We start from the raw sequence: 13,385 nt of genomic DNA on the forward strand, positions 1-13,385 counted from the left end.
ATGTAAATGGTGTTTCATATAAAGGGAATTTATCTGCTGATTTCTGCCATCAGACGGCTAACAGAGCCACATACATCTAGTTAAAACATCTGTATCGTGAATCATAGTGCACAGCAAACAGAAAAAATACAGATTTAATACCTTGTGCGCCATGTGCAAATTAGCAGGCAAGTGTCCACCGGGCATTCCTAAAATCCTGAAGTGTCCGCCCGTAACCCCTTTCCTATGCTGTCAATTGATGTGGCCATAACTGTGCATTGTGAGAGACTGATGTACCATGCCGGGCATCCCTAACCACGTCAACCAGCAGCACAGAAGAGGGTTATGGCCGGTTTACAGCAGCAGAGTCAGGACACTTAACCCTTTGCAATCCAATTTTGGATTCAGGGTTTCCTAGGGGGCTTTCTCTTTCTGCCATTATACAAAGGCGCCACCTGCTGGCTAGAGCCAGTACTGCGGTATTGGACATGCTGGAGAGGCCCCCGACAATAGAGCGGTCGGTAATATACAGTAAAAGAATACCCTGCCGGCTGTCTTCTGACATCAGAAGCGGTGCAGCCTTCAATCAGAATGTCTTTAGACATCAGACAGTGGATTGGAAAGGGTTAAGGGTTTCTGGACTGTTCAAAAATCTTTAGCATTTAGCCACAGCAATTTTAATATTTAATGTTTGTTTTCTCAGGAGTGATTCCCAAGAACCCAGACTGGCATATTAAAGGTATGGTAGTAAAAATATAGTTTACTTTATATTGCATTGTTGGAACTACTAGCTTCCAGACAAAAATTGGGGTATATTTCCCTAGATCAATGTTCTATAAGCCTGTCTAAGTAAACTATGTGCCGTCTTCTACGTGACAGATCTATTGACATACCCAAACCTCTTTATATATTTGTCACATCCGGCAGCATGTCCAGCTATAATTTAAAGCAGTTTTTAAAGTATAGTAAATTTGACAAGCCACGCACAGCCACACCCCTTATTACTAGGTCCCTGCCCACTTTTTGACAAAAGTGAAAGGTCAAAGTTCAAAAAGTCATAAATCAAAATGTCAAAACTGTGAATTTTGGACACCAGAAATCTGGCTTACAAAGTATAATAGAAATGACCCATTAGGCTTATCTTGGTAATTGTGAATGGAACAGTTCTAAGAAAATAAAGAAGCAAAAGAGACAGCACCTCCCCCTCCCTCTTTGGACAGTATCTTTTTTGGGATCATCCAATATTTAAAGTGTTAGCGTCAATGAAGCCCCTAAAAGTAGTCCCAACAATAGGTAAGTGGCAAGAAAAAAAGTGTGGCCATATCTTATATTCACTTGATAATGCAGCCTTCATGGAGAAGTCATCTTTTCACCATGCTGCATGCCAATGAGCTGCAAACCATCTGATGGGCAGTCTTGGAGCAGTCCTGGATTTCTCACTTGAGTTGTCTAAACCCTTCCCCTTGTCTAATGATTGGGATTGAGACTCAGCAGACAAAGACAGGATTTTATAATTTAAAATGGTATAAAGGTGTTTCTCCCCCTTTATTCTTAGATGTTCCATGGGTTTTCTATCAAGGAAATAATTACTGTTTCTATGACTTAAATGCTGATTTTGCTTCTGCGGAGTTTGTCTGTGGCTGGATGAAAAGTGGAGTAACCTCCATACTGAACAGGGCTGAGCAGGCCTTCATACATAAAAGAATAAAACAGGTAACACTGTGTAATAAAATATATTCGATACAATAAAAAAGTACCTAGTGCAGCTGCCTGGTTTAGAAAATACAATTTTAGGAAAGTCTGAGTTAAAGGGGTTCCCACATTCAGAGGCAGAGTGGAGAGTGACTGCAAGGAATGCTTCTTGCTCTGAAGAATTCATTTACATGAAGACTAATGGAATGCCTATAGCCAACAACCCCTTTAAGGTGTACCTAGAGACCCCTGTTCTCGAGATGGGTGAGAATCTTAGTTGTGCGACCCCCACTTGTGAGATTTTTATCATTTATTCTGTGCATAGTTGATATTTGTTGCTGTTGGTACAGGTATAGGTCATATAGGGCACATTGCCTTTCACTAATAAAGAGGGCACCACTGGCTATAGCTATGTAAAAGGCAGCTGTGCCACAAGAAGCTGCATTTCCTAGCTTGATTAGACAGTTTTATATAGAGACCGTTCACACATGCAGAATATTTCTGCAGGACGCAGAAAACTCTGCGCCAAAATCTGCATCTATGTATGGGGGTTATGCCTTCGCATAAGTGGAATCATTTTGCAACCAATCACAGAAAATGGCCATATACTTACTAAGGAGGGCAGATAGCTGCATCCTCTCATCATACAGGTAGCAGACTACCAAATGAGGGAGCTAATTACACCTGCCTTGCATTTATTATCTATTATTCACATGCAATGTGGCTTTAAAACGCCAGGGAGAGCCCAGGGTGGCAGTACCAATGTGGCTCACTTTTTGAAGTGCAGGGCAACCCGAACTATTATGGCATCATTAAAGGGGTTGTCCCGCGCCGAAACGGGTTTTTTTTTTTTTTCAACCCCCCCGTTCGGCGCGAGACAACCCCGATGCAGGGGTTAAAAAAGAACACCGGACAGCGCTTACCTTAATCCCCGCGCTCCGGTGACTTCTTACTTACCCGGTGAAGATGGCCGCCGGGATCTTCTACCTCCGTGGACCGCAGCTCTTCTGTGCGGTCCATTGCCGATTCCAGCCTCCTGATTGGCTGGAATCGGCACGTGACGGGGCGGAGCTACACGGAGCTACACCGAGCCCCATTGAGAAGAGCAGAAGACCCGGACTGCGCAAGCGCGTCTAATTTGGCCATTAGACGGCGAAAATTAGACGGCAACCATGGAGACGAGGACGCCAGCAACGGAACAGGTAAGTGAAAAACTTTTGATAACTTCTGTATGGCTCATAATTAATGCACAATGTACATTACAAAGTGCATTAATATGGCCATACAGAAGTGTATAGACCCACTTGCTGCCGCGGGACAACCCCTTTAATAGGTTGCTGGTCTGCATAGTACATGTATCAGAAGGTTTGCTACTTTGTATCCACTCTACACCAAGCAGCTACCCCCTCTATATTAAGAGGCTGTGTGAGTGGCTGTCTCATCGGTGTCCCTCACAGGTGTAATTAGCTCCCTCATTTGGTAGTCTGCTGCCTGCATGGTGAGAGGATGCCTCTATATGCATTCCTTAGTCAGTAAGTATATGGCCATTTTCTGTGATTGTTTTTATATTTCCTCTTCTGTGACTGAATTATTCTGCAAGACACAGTAAGGCCTCCTTCCCACGAACGGATTTACGCCGCGTAAATTCGCGGCAAAAATCCGCTGCGTTGCCCCCTGCTATTAGGTTCTATTGAACCTAATAGCACAATGCTCACGGTGTGGAATTCCACCGAGGAATTTCGCACCGTGAAATCTCCTGTCCTCACCCGCAGCATGCTCTATTTGCCGCGGGTGTACGCGCTGACGGCTTCCATTGCAGTCAATGGAAGCCGTCCGTTCACGCTATCTTCCGCTGGTAAGTATGGGGTCTCTGGGGGGCGCCGTGACGGGCTTCACTGCGGAATATTCCGCAGCGGAGCCCGTCACGCTCGTGTGAAGCCGGCCTTAAAATATGCAGCTTAATCTGCAGTTGCAGAATTCCACTCCAATACACATATCTACATGCAGACTTTGGTGCAGAATTTTCTGTCTTTCAGTGCGCCCAGCTTAATAATTCTGCTTGTGTCAAAGCACCCTAAGGAGGCGTCACCAGAAGGTACCACAGAGGGGACCAGCCAACATGAGGCCCGCTGTGATTATTGTAGGGTTTTGAATTATAATGTCTTCTGGAAAGGACATCAATGAATGATTAGGGTCCCTGGAAGCCTCATAATTGTGCTACGAGCCCTTGTAGGTACACTTTTTCCCTCTTCATTGTCAGATTACCCAACCATATACAATCTACTACAAGGATGATTTTAAGACTGGAAGAGAAATCTATGCATAGTAAGCTTACATTTACTATACTTTACAGATGTCAAAAGGGAAGCAGAAATGGTGGATTGGACTGGTGAATGAATATGAAGGATTCCAAAGGTATATAAGTATTCAAAAGAAATAGAATTATTATTTTTTACTATATAGAATGATACTAAACATTATAGCAGCCTTTAAAAACGCACTTAAAGAATCTTCTTGAAAATCATGCGGTAAAATAGTTCAAAAGGATTTTGCCCAGACTATCCAGATCAGAATTTGCTGAACATTTCTGGTACTGGAGTTACTCTTTGGAAAGTGCTTGAGTACAGTGATCTAGCAGAAGACATACAGAACACGGATGCCAATTTTTGTTGCATGCCAAGTGTCCCCATAATGATGATAGCAGCTAGTTACTTATTGCAATGCTGCAGAGCCATGCCTTCTTCAAACATAGCAGTCTTCCTCCTGCCACATGCTAGAGGGGATGCAATTTACCAATATAAAGGTTATGAAGCTTGTGAAGGGTAGATAAGACCGGAGACAAGCATACATGGCTACAAGGTGGCAGTGTTGTCACTTCTATACAGCAAGAGAACCCTCTTGTGTTCGAACAGCAAGACCTACTGATCCCCTCTGCATTCCAATCTGCTATTTGGCCACTGCTGATCTAAATTATTTTTAATACCCAGAGAGGACCTGCTGTAGGATATAGTTAGTGGACTTTTTTGCCTTCTCCCAGACAGCTTTCTTAGGTCCAACTCCTGGCATTGTCAAATAATCAAGCGGGCAGTCCTACTGCTCACAGTGAATAGGTGACATGGGACTTGATTGACAGTCATTGTATTAGTAGCTACAAGAGACAACATCAGGCCTCTTTCATACTGGCAACAGCGTTATCGCCACGAGAAAATTGCAGCGATATCGCTGAGTTTTCCCACGATATCACGATTTTCTGACGCAACAAAGTGGCCCTACCCTAAAAATAAGCCCTGGCTGCATTAAAAAAAACATTACTTAACAGGCACTGTCTGCTTCGCCGCACTTCTCCTCCGCAGGTCCCTGGCACACTTGCTTGTAATCTTCAGCCAGAGCTTCCTGGTCAGGAGTTCAAAAACCCCACCTACAGTGCTGGCTCTGATTGGTTCTCGAGCCCCGCAGCTCAACTAATCACTGCAGCACTCGATGAACCAATCACAGCCATCACATTGAATGGCTGCGATTGGTTCATCGAGCGCTGCAGTGATTGATTGGTTCTTGAGCGTCGTGCTTCAGCCAGAGCCAACGCTGCCTGGACTAGCCAACGCTGCTCCAAACTAGGAAGCGTTGGCTGAAAACTACAGACAAGTGTGCTGAAAATTCAGAAGGAGACGTGCAGTGGGGCAGACAGCGCCTGTTAGGTAATGTTTTGGCTTTTTTGTTGTTTTTTTAATACAGCTAGGGCTTATTTTAGGGCTCAAACAGTAGAACTTCCTACTGTAAAAGTTGCATCGCACCGCATGAAAACCACGTTTTCGTACGCTGCGATGCAACACAAAGGAAGGCTCTAGAGAGAAACATGGGCTACAAAACATCACAAATCGCGGCTGTATAGAGAATGCCGTGATTTTGTATTCTCGCAATGTAGCAGCCTTCAAACATCGCTAATGTGAAAAAAAACCATTGGAAAGCATAGGCTTCACATACATGCAATTTGTAGCGGTCGCATCGCGAAAAAATTGCGCGATCTTGGCGCCTGTGTGAAAGCGGCCTGAAACTACATTTCTGATATAAACCTATTGCAAATACATTTTCTCTACAAAAAATATCTGCAATGTAAAAAAGTCTTCAAAAGGCGTCCATAAGCTTTAATACTTAGGATTAAAGAATGAGGAGTAATGATAAATAAGACCGAAGTGTAGTCAGTACTGCTATACAAGAAAGGTTAGTGAGTCAGAGATGAGCGAGCATACTCGCTAAGGACAATTGCTCGAGAGAGAAAAGGTTCGGCTGCTGGCGCAGGTGACAGGTGAGTTGCGGCGGGGAGTGGGGGGGGAGAGAGGGAGAGAGAGATCTGCCCTCTGTTCCTCTCCACTCTCCCCCGTAGCTCCCTACCCGCCGCCAGCATCCGAGCGGGCAGGTACACCATGGAAAGCTACTGATTATATAATTACTGTGTTGTGTTTTGCTGCAGATGGGGAGACGGATCATCTGTTATATTCACAAACTGGGAAAAAGATCCTCCACGTAATATCAACAGAAGTATAACAGAGGCAGAGAAGCAGTGCGCCTATATAGAATCCGATACAGGTCAGTGCAGGTCATGCTATGTTGTATGTCAAATGCAGGTTACCTGTTATTAGAATCAATTTGCTTGTCATAACCCCTCCCACCCCACCCACATACATCTTTTGTAGCAATCAATTTCTTAATATATGTGATGAGTTTATGGTTCGGACTGAATATACTGCATTGTATTTTCTTAGGCTGGTGGAGCTATTCCGATTGTCTGTCCGAGAATCCAGCCATCTGTAAAACCAATGTAATGTTCAAGATTGAAAAACACTACGGCCCGGTGGATAACGATCATGACCAGCAGCCCGGGATCTGTCCGGAGGGCTGGCTGTACTATGCAAACAAGGTTGCTATCTTTCACGAGCTGTATGTACCTTATGGGGATGGCAGGGGTGTAGCAGCGCTCCTGATGGCATAGTATCAAACTTGCTGGGACCGGCTAAGACATAGCTTTTCTTTAAGACTAAAGATGAGCGAGCGTACTCGGAAAAGCACTACTCGCTCGAGTAATTTGCTTTATCCGAGTATCGCTGTGCTCGGGGCTAAAGATTCGGGTGCCGGCACGGAGCGGGGAGCTGCAGGGGAGAGCGGCGAGGAACGGAGGTAAGATCTTTCTCTCCCTCTCTCCCGCCCGCTCTGCCCCGCTCCCCGCTGCGACTCATCTGTCAGCCGCAGCGGCACCCGAATCTTCGGGGACGAGCACAGCGATACTCGGATAAAGCAAATTACTCGAGTGAGTAGTGCTTTTCCGAGTACGCTCGCTCATCTCTATTTAAGACGTTTTAGGAAATAGGTCAACCTAGGAGGCTATGCCTGCCTTGGACTTCATTTCTAAACTGTAATTTAATGAGCTAGGCTCAATATCCTGCTTGTGAAGGTTTGGCCCTTCTTGGACAAGGATTTAGTGAGAGATATATCCTTGAGTTTTATGGACCATTAATATTTTTACTTCTTTTTTGGGGTGGTTTTTTTTAAATCAGACTTTTGTGTTGTGAGGAGATAGTGGCTATGTTTTGTTGGGGTTCCTTCAGTTTACATGTTTGGAGCAATGCTATTTGATATGACTTTTTTCTTGTCTATAGCGTACATCCGTATATCTAGGCCTGCATTCCTGTTCATTAACATCTCTATACCTGCATTCTAGTGTTATTCTTTTTGTTATACTTCAATAGAAGCAAAAATATTTAAGAGGTTTTCAGAAATATTTCTTTATAAGAGGTAGCTTGATGAAGGGATTAGTGGAATAGAGGTACAGTACAGTAAATGAGCAGCTAGACAAAGGGCGACTTTAAGTTGGACAAAAATTGTCCAAATAGTTATTCGACAGAGAAAATGTAAGCAACAGTTCCTTGTAAACACGGCCACCAACAGGGGGATGAGCAAGAATTTGTTCACTAGTTGTTAGCCCCATAACTAGTCAACAAGTAATATTTAAGCCTGAGTAAAGGCCCATTTAGACACAACCATTATCGCTCAAAAGCCATCTTTTGAGCGATAATGGTTGTGTGTAAATGTGCCCATCTTTCACTTTTTTGCCGAACTATGGATTTCAATTCGGCATGAAATCCATTGTTTAGCAGAACAGCTGATAAGCAGGACTGCACACTGTGTCCTGCCGAAGGGGGGGGGGGAGCTGATAACAGCTGATTACATTGTCTCAGCTGTCAGCCCCATGGCAGAACAAAGGGAATGTATTAAGGGAACAGCGGGTGGTCTATTCCCTGATTACAGCTCCTGGAGGCTCATAGGCTACTAATTGGTACTAATAGGCATTAGTACCAATTAGTAATTTATGCAAAATGATCGCTCAAAAGCCATCTTTTGAGCAATCATCTTTGTGGTGTAAATGCACCTTAAGGGCTCCCAGTTTGTTCAGTGATTGCCACATTGTATACTTTTACACAGCGATTGTTATTTAAACAGTTGTTTGTGCAGTGTAGTGACTATTTCGAGCGACTATTTAGACATCCAATAGATCTAATGTCTATGGCTGCCTTATGTCCTGAGAAACGTCCGGCCTGTTCTCAGTTATCATACCTTTTTTCTGCTGTGTTCAAAGTTATAGGACTCTATGGAGAACATTTACAACCGCATGATACACATCCGGGCTATATGTTTGACATGTACAGTATGTCAGGAGATTGATTAGGGACAAACATGGTCTGAATGTAGCTTTACTGATACAGCATGCAAAGTATAATATACCAATATATCATTCTGACAGTGCTTTTCTATACACAAACCTGGAAATATGATGGACGGCTCTACAGCTTCTTACTTCTGTAGGGAACACAGCGGACGCCTTGCCACCATCACTAATGAAATAGAACAAGGTAATTTTTAACCAATGAATTCTGCTAAAACACAGCTTTACATTACAAGCAATATCAGCAAAAACTGTTTGTATACAGTAGATGTAAAAGCAGATATCAATTAACCCCCTATGCTCCAGGACGTACATTTACATCGTAGGGGTTCGGGATTTGTATGGAGAGGGATTATTAGCCGACAATTGACACTCGCCTCCCAACAGCTGCGATCAGCACACATGTTGATCACAGCTGTTAACGTCCTAAATGCCCCTATGGGTGTTTGGGGGTCTCGAACAGCACCCCCTACCATGAGATCGTGGGGCGCCATTCAGCTGCCACTGCAGCCTCAGGCCTTTGTGAAGGCCCCCAGGCGACATTGCAGATTACCTATGAAGCTCCACCGACACAGGCATAGACTGCCTGCCAGATCACGGTATAATGTAATGTACCTTGATATACCTATGAAAAGTGGGGTTTATTTGAAGTTTATAAAAGTTGTATTTATATTTGTAAGAAAAAAAGGTATTAAAAAGTTTAAAAAAAATACACACACGCAGTAAGTATGTGTATATATATATATATATATATATATATATATATATATACACACACACACACACACACACACACACACATACATATACACACACACACACACCTTTTCCCCATGTCAAAATAAAAGGAAAAGCACACACATTTGGTATCGCTGTATCCATAAGAGTCCGATCTACCAAAGTAACATACTATTTTTTCCATAAGGTAAATGTTGTCAGTAAACAAAAAAATAAATAAAAGCACACAGTGCCAGAATTGTGCTTTTTTTGGTCACCTTGTTCTGATTTTTTTATAGTGTGGAGGAAAAAAGTCTCTACACATTTTGAGTTTGGAGGTCCAGTGGGCGGTCCTATCAGTAACTGACATCCATTCTGTATGCAGTCGTACACAGTTAGCTGTCAACCACTGATAGGACCGCCCACTGGACTCCTAAGTTCTGAAAAAGCAGATAGCCCAACGTCCCCTGCTGTATAGCATGCTGTCTGCAGTTTGGACAGATACTCATTACAAGATTGACAGGACAAAATGTGCTAAATAAGTGGAGCACACAGCAGGTGCCATATTTGTATACAGTACGCGTTTGAGACATATCCCGCTTACCCTAAAAAGTGTCCAAAAAGAGGGATACGAGAAGTCAGGCACAAAATTAGATAGATCTGCTGTACCATGCCTGCTGAGCTGCTCCAAATACATTGTGTCAAGTGCATCTTTTAGACAAATTTGATATCATTGGCATTTTCGCCTACTTGTAGCCATGCATTTTATGTGACCATTGATGAATCAACCATAGATTGTAAACTGAGGACCATTCCTGTATGAAAACCCTCTACTTACCTAATAGTATGAGGGGTATTCTAGTTAATCGTCTAGTTAACACAAACTTATATATCATCTCTGCAACTAACTTTGCCCTTTGCTTCAGCTTTTATAGTTCTGCAGCTGTATGGGGAGAAGAAAGGGTTTTGGATGGGACTCACCAAAAACGATTATGATTTATGGGAAAATGGCACTGGAGAAACCTATAATAATTGGGTGCCAACTGGATATACCAATGTAAGTATACAATTACTATACAGTCATTATGTATCTGGTGTCAACCTGTTCTCAATCTACTGTATGTAATTTTACTTGTGGAATGCTTTAATGATTAAACGAGCTCCATTCCAACTACATAAAGTTTTTTACAAAAGCACTTAGAATGCAATAAAAATAAATAAATAAAACTAGTTATACTCCCCTCACTAATCCACTGCTGCTTCCATGCCAATGCTTCGTGGGTCCTCCACTGGCCTCTGCTCACCTAGTTCCAGTAATGATGTGTCAGTACAACACAGCAGTCACCTCAGTCAGAGGCGTAACTATAGAGGATGCAGGGGATGCGGTTGCACCCAGGCCCAGGAGCCTTAGGGGACCCATAAGGCCTCTCTTCTCCATAAAGGGGACCCAGTACTATAAGTAAAGCATTATAGTTGGGGGCCCTGTTACAAGTTTTGCATTGGGGCCCAGGAGCTTCAAGTTACGCCTCTGACCTCAGTGGTTGGGTGTACTACTAGGACTGTGAGAACAAAGACCCGTGGGGACCCAGGAAGTATCAAGCATGGCACTGGAACATGTCTTTTGTTGTCAGGAGGGGTATAGGCGTATAGTCTCTGCTTGCGGAGTATTGTTAGTTGTTGATAAAGATAATCATGTGGCTAGACAACCCCTTTAAATCAGTGAAGCATACTGTAGCATGAAGATTAATCCGCTGTACGTAAAATATAATTACATGGCAGGTTGTGTCATCTTTTTGTAGAATTCTGTGAATCCTTATGAGCAGGACCAGCTATGTGCCCTGATATCAGCAAATCAAAGCGTTCACCAAACTGGAAAATGGTATCTTGAAAAATGCAATTCCAAAGGTTATGGAGTGATTTGTGAGAAAGAACAAGGTAAATCTACCCAAGTAATTTCGTGAAGAATTAGGCGTTAACAGGGACTAATAACTACAATTTCAGAGTAATTTTCGGGTCATGTATTGTAGAATATGTAAACGCAAAACTTATTTGGAGAAAAATGTGGTCCCGTAATGATATGCATTAATAGGCCACATGGATAGTTATTGTCTCTATCAGACAATTTGTTTATACCTAAAGGAACACTAAACATTGAAAATTCAATGGTTATATTTAAGATGCTACATAATGTAGTGGAATATGGGAAGGGACCTTGGAAGGATGCAAGGCTGAGTCAACTTTGAGCCAGCTACCTGAAACATACAAGAATTCAACTTGCAGCCTTCAGGTCATGAGTGAGAGCTTAGGACTGCATTTTTGCTGCCTTAACCCTCTGCGCCACACAAGCCACATTCTTACAAACATTCGATAGATCACAAGGTTTTTCCTATCCACAGGATAGAGGATAACTCGCTGATCGGTGGGGATCTCACCACCTTGACCCCCCGACCCACCAATCCTGAAAACAGGTGACCCCATGTCCACTTCTGCTCATCACTGCAGGGTTGCTGATTCCCCTGCAGTGACATCAGAATGATTGAAGCACTAACCTAGCATGCGCAGTTGACATTCCATTAATTTCAATGACGGTAAAAATACCTGAGCACTTGTCGCTCAGCTACCTCTACAGTCCCATTGAAAGCGGATGCAGCATCAGTGCGCTTGTGTGACCAGAGCTTCATTCAGTCTCTGCACTGCGAAGGTTGCAGTAAATCTACAGTGAGGAGGATGGGGAACAGGGGACCCCTATTCTCGAAATAGCCGGCTGTCTCAGTGGTGAGACCCCTGCCGGTCAGGAAGTTAACCCCTAGGGGATAACTTGTAACTTGTAAGAATTTCTGAGTGCGGTGAAATAGAAAAAAAGCAATTTTGGAGGGGTTCCTTTAAAAGAGTTCATGGTGCAGTAAAGACGACATGACAAGTTATCTTTATTCTGTGGGTCGGCTAAATTATAAAAATACCAAAATTTTGCCAAAAATTGCTTTCTGTCGCCATCTTGACTCCCTCAACTTTTTTTCCTGTCAATGCAGTTGGGTGAGGCCTCATCTTTTGCAGAGTTACCTGCAGATTCTATTGGTACCATTTTGGGATAGAAACAACTTTTTGATTGTTTTTTTATTGGAGATGGGTTGACCAATAAAATGCAAATCTGGCATTGCATTGTTTTTTCTGAAGCAGAATAATATGATGCTTTAATGAACTGGATTTTTATGAATACAGCAATCCAGTTTAAAGGTCATGGGAGCATAGAAATCAGTTTTTAATTTTTTTTTAAAACACAGATTAAAGATTTGCCACATTGGCCAAGCCCAACTACTCAGTCAACACCCCTTTAGCAGCAATTTATTTTAGCCCTCACATTTTTTTCACATAATAAATGGACCCTAATGGCAAGCAATTGGCTTTAAATGTATCTCTACGTGGCGTTGTCTTCTGCTGGACCTATAGAGCCCATACTAGTGTCAGAGCCTGGGTCCACTCCAAGCCTGTGCACACATTACTTTGTCAGTAGGACTTGTGGGCTAGCTGTCTTATAGCTTTTGGAAAAGACGTGTCCTGACTAACTCCTAGGCTGAGATATACAATTTTTATTCCTCACCTTTATACATAGTAACATAGTATGTAAGGCCGAATGAAGACAATGTCCATCTAGTTCAGCCTGTTTATCCTCCTTGTTGATCCAGAGGAAGGCAAAAAACCCCAAGAGGCAGAAGCCAATTAGCCCTTTTGGGGGAAAAATTCCTTCCCGACTCCCTAATGGCAATCAGACTAATCCCTGGATCAACCTCTAATAGTTCCTACCTGCCTGTATACCCGGATCAACATACCTCTGGTCACCTAAAATCTGTATCCTGTAATATCCTTCCCCTCTAGAAAGGCATCAAGTCCCCTTTTAAACTCCTCTATGGATTTTGCCATCACCACATCCTCAGGCAGAGAGTTCCACAGTCTCATTACTCTTACAGTAAAGAACCCCCTTCTGTGTTTGTGATGAAACCGTCTTTCTTCTAGACATAGCGGATGCCCTCTTGTTACCGTCTCAGTCCTGGGTATAAACAGATCATGGGAGAGATCCTTGTATCGTCCCCTCATGTATTTATACATATTTGTTTGATTACCCCTTAGCCGTCTTTTTTCCAGGGTAAATAATCCCAATTTTGATAGCCTCTCTGGGTATTCCAGTCCTCTCATTCTGTTTATTAGTTTAGTTGCCCTTCTTTGATCCCCCTCCAGCACTGTAGCATCTTTCCTGAGCACCGGTGACCAGAACTGTGTGCAGTAT

At 43.1% G+C, this 13,385-nt stretch overlaps 1 protein-coding gene across 2 annotated transcripts in view; it reads left to right on the forward strand.

The window, feature by feature from the left end:
- Positions 1-13,385, forward strand: part of PLA2R1 (phospholipase A2 receptor 1) — an 86,623-nt gene that overhangs the window by 52,000 nt on the left and 21,238 nt on the right. For both annotated transcript variants that reach the window (XM_066575955.1, XM_066575957.1), the window contains 8 exons: positions 683-718; positions 1,535-1,692; positions 4,025-4,086; positions 6,140-6,255; positions 6,432-6,586; positions 8,465-8,573; positions 10,030-10,160; positions 10,903-11,038. In XM_066575955.1, coding sequence (XP_066432052.1) covers positions 683-718; positions 1,535-1,692; positions 4,025-4,086; positions 6,140-6,255; positions 6,432-6,586; positions 8,465-8,573; positions 10,030-10,160; positions 10,903-11,038 — 903 coding nt within the window. The remainder of the gene's footprint in view (positions 1-682; positions 719-1,534; positions 1,693-4,024; positions 4,087-6,139; positions 6,256-6,431; positions 6,587-8,464; positions 8,574-10,029; positions 10,161-10,902; positions 11,039-13,385) is intronic.

This window comes from Eleutherodactylus coqui, chromosome 8 (genome assembly GCF_035609145.1).
Source record: "Eleutherodactylus coqui strain aEleCoq1 chromosome 8, aEleCoq1.hap1, whole genome shotgun sequence".
NCBI lineage: Eukaryota > Metazoa > Chordata > Amphibia > Anura > Eleutherodactylidae > Eleutherodactylus > Eleutherodactylus coqui.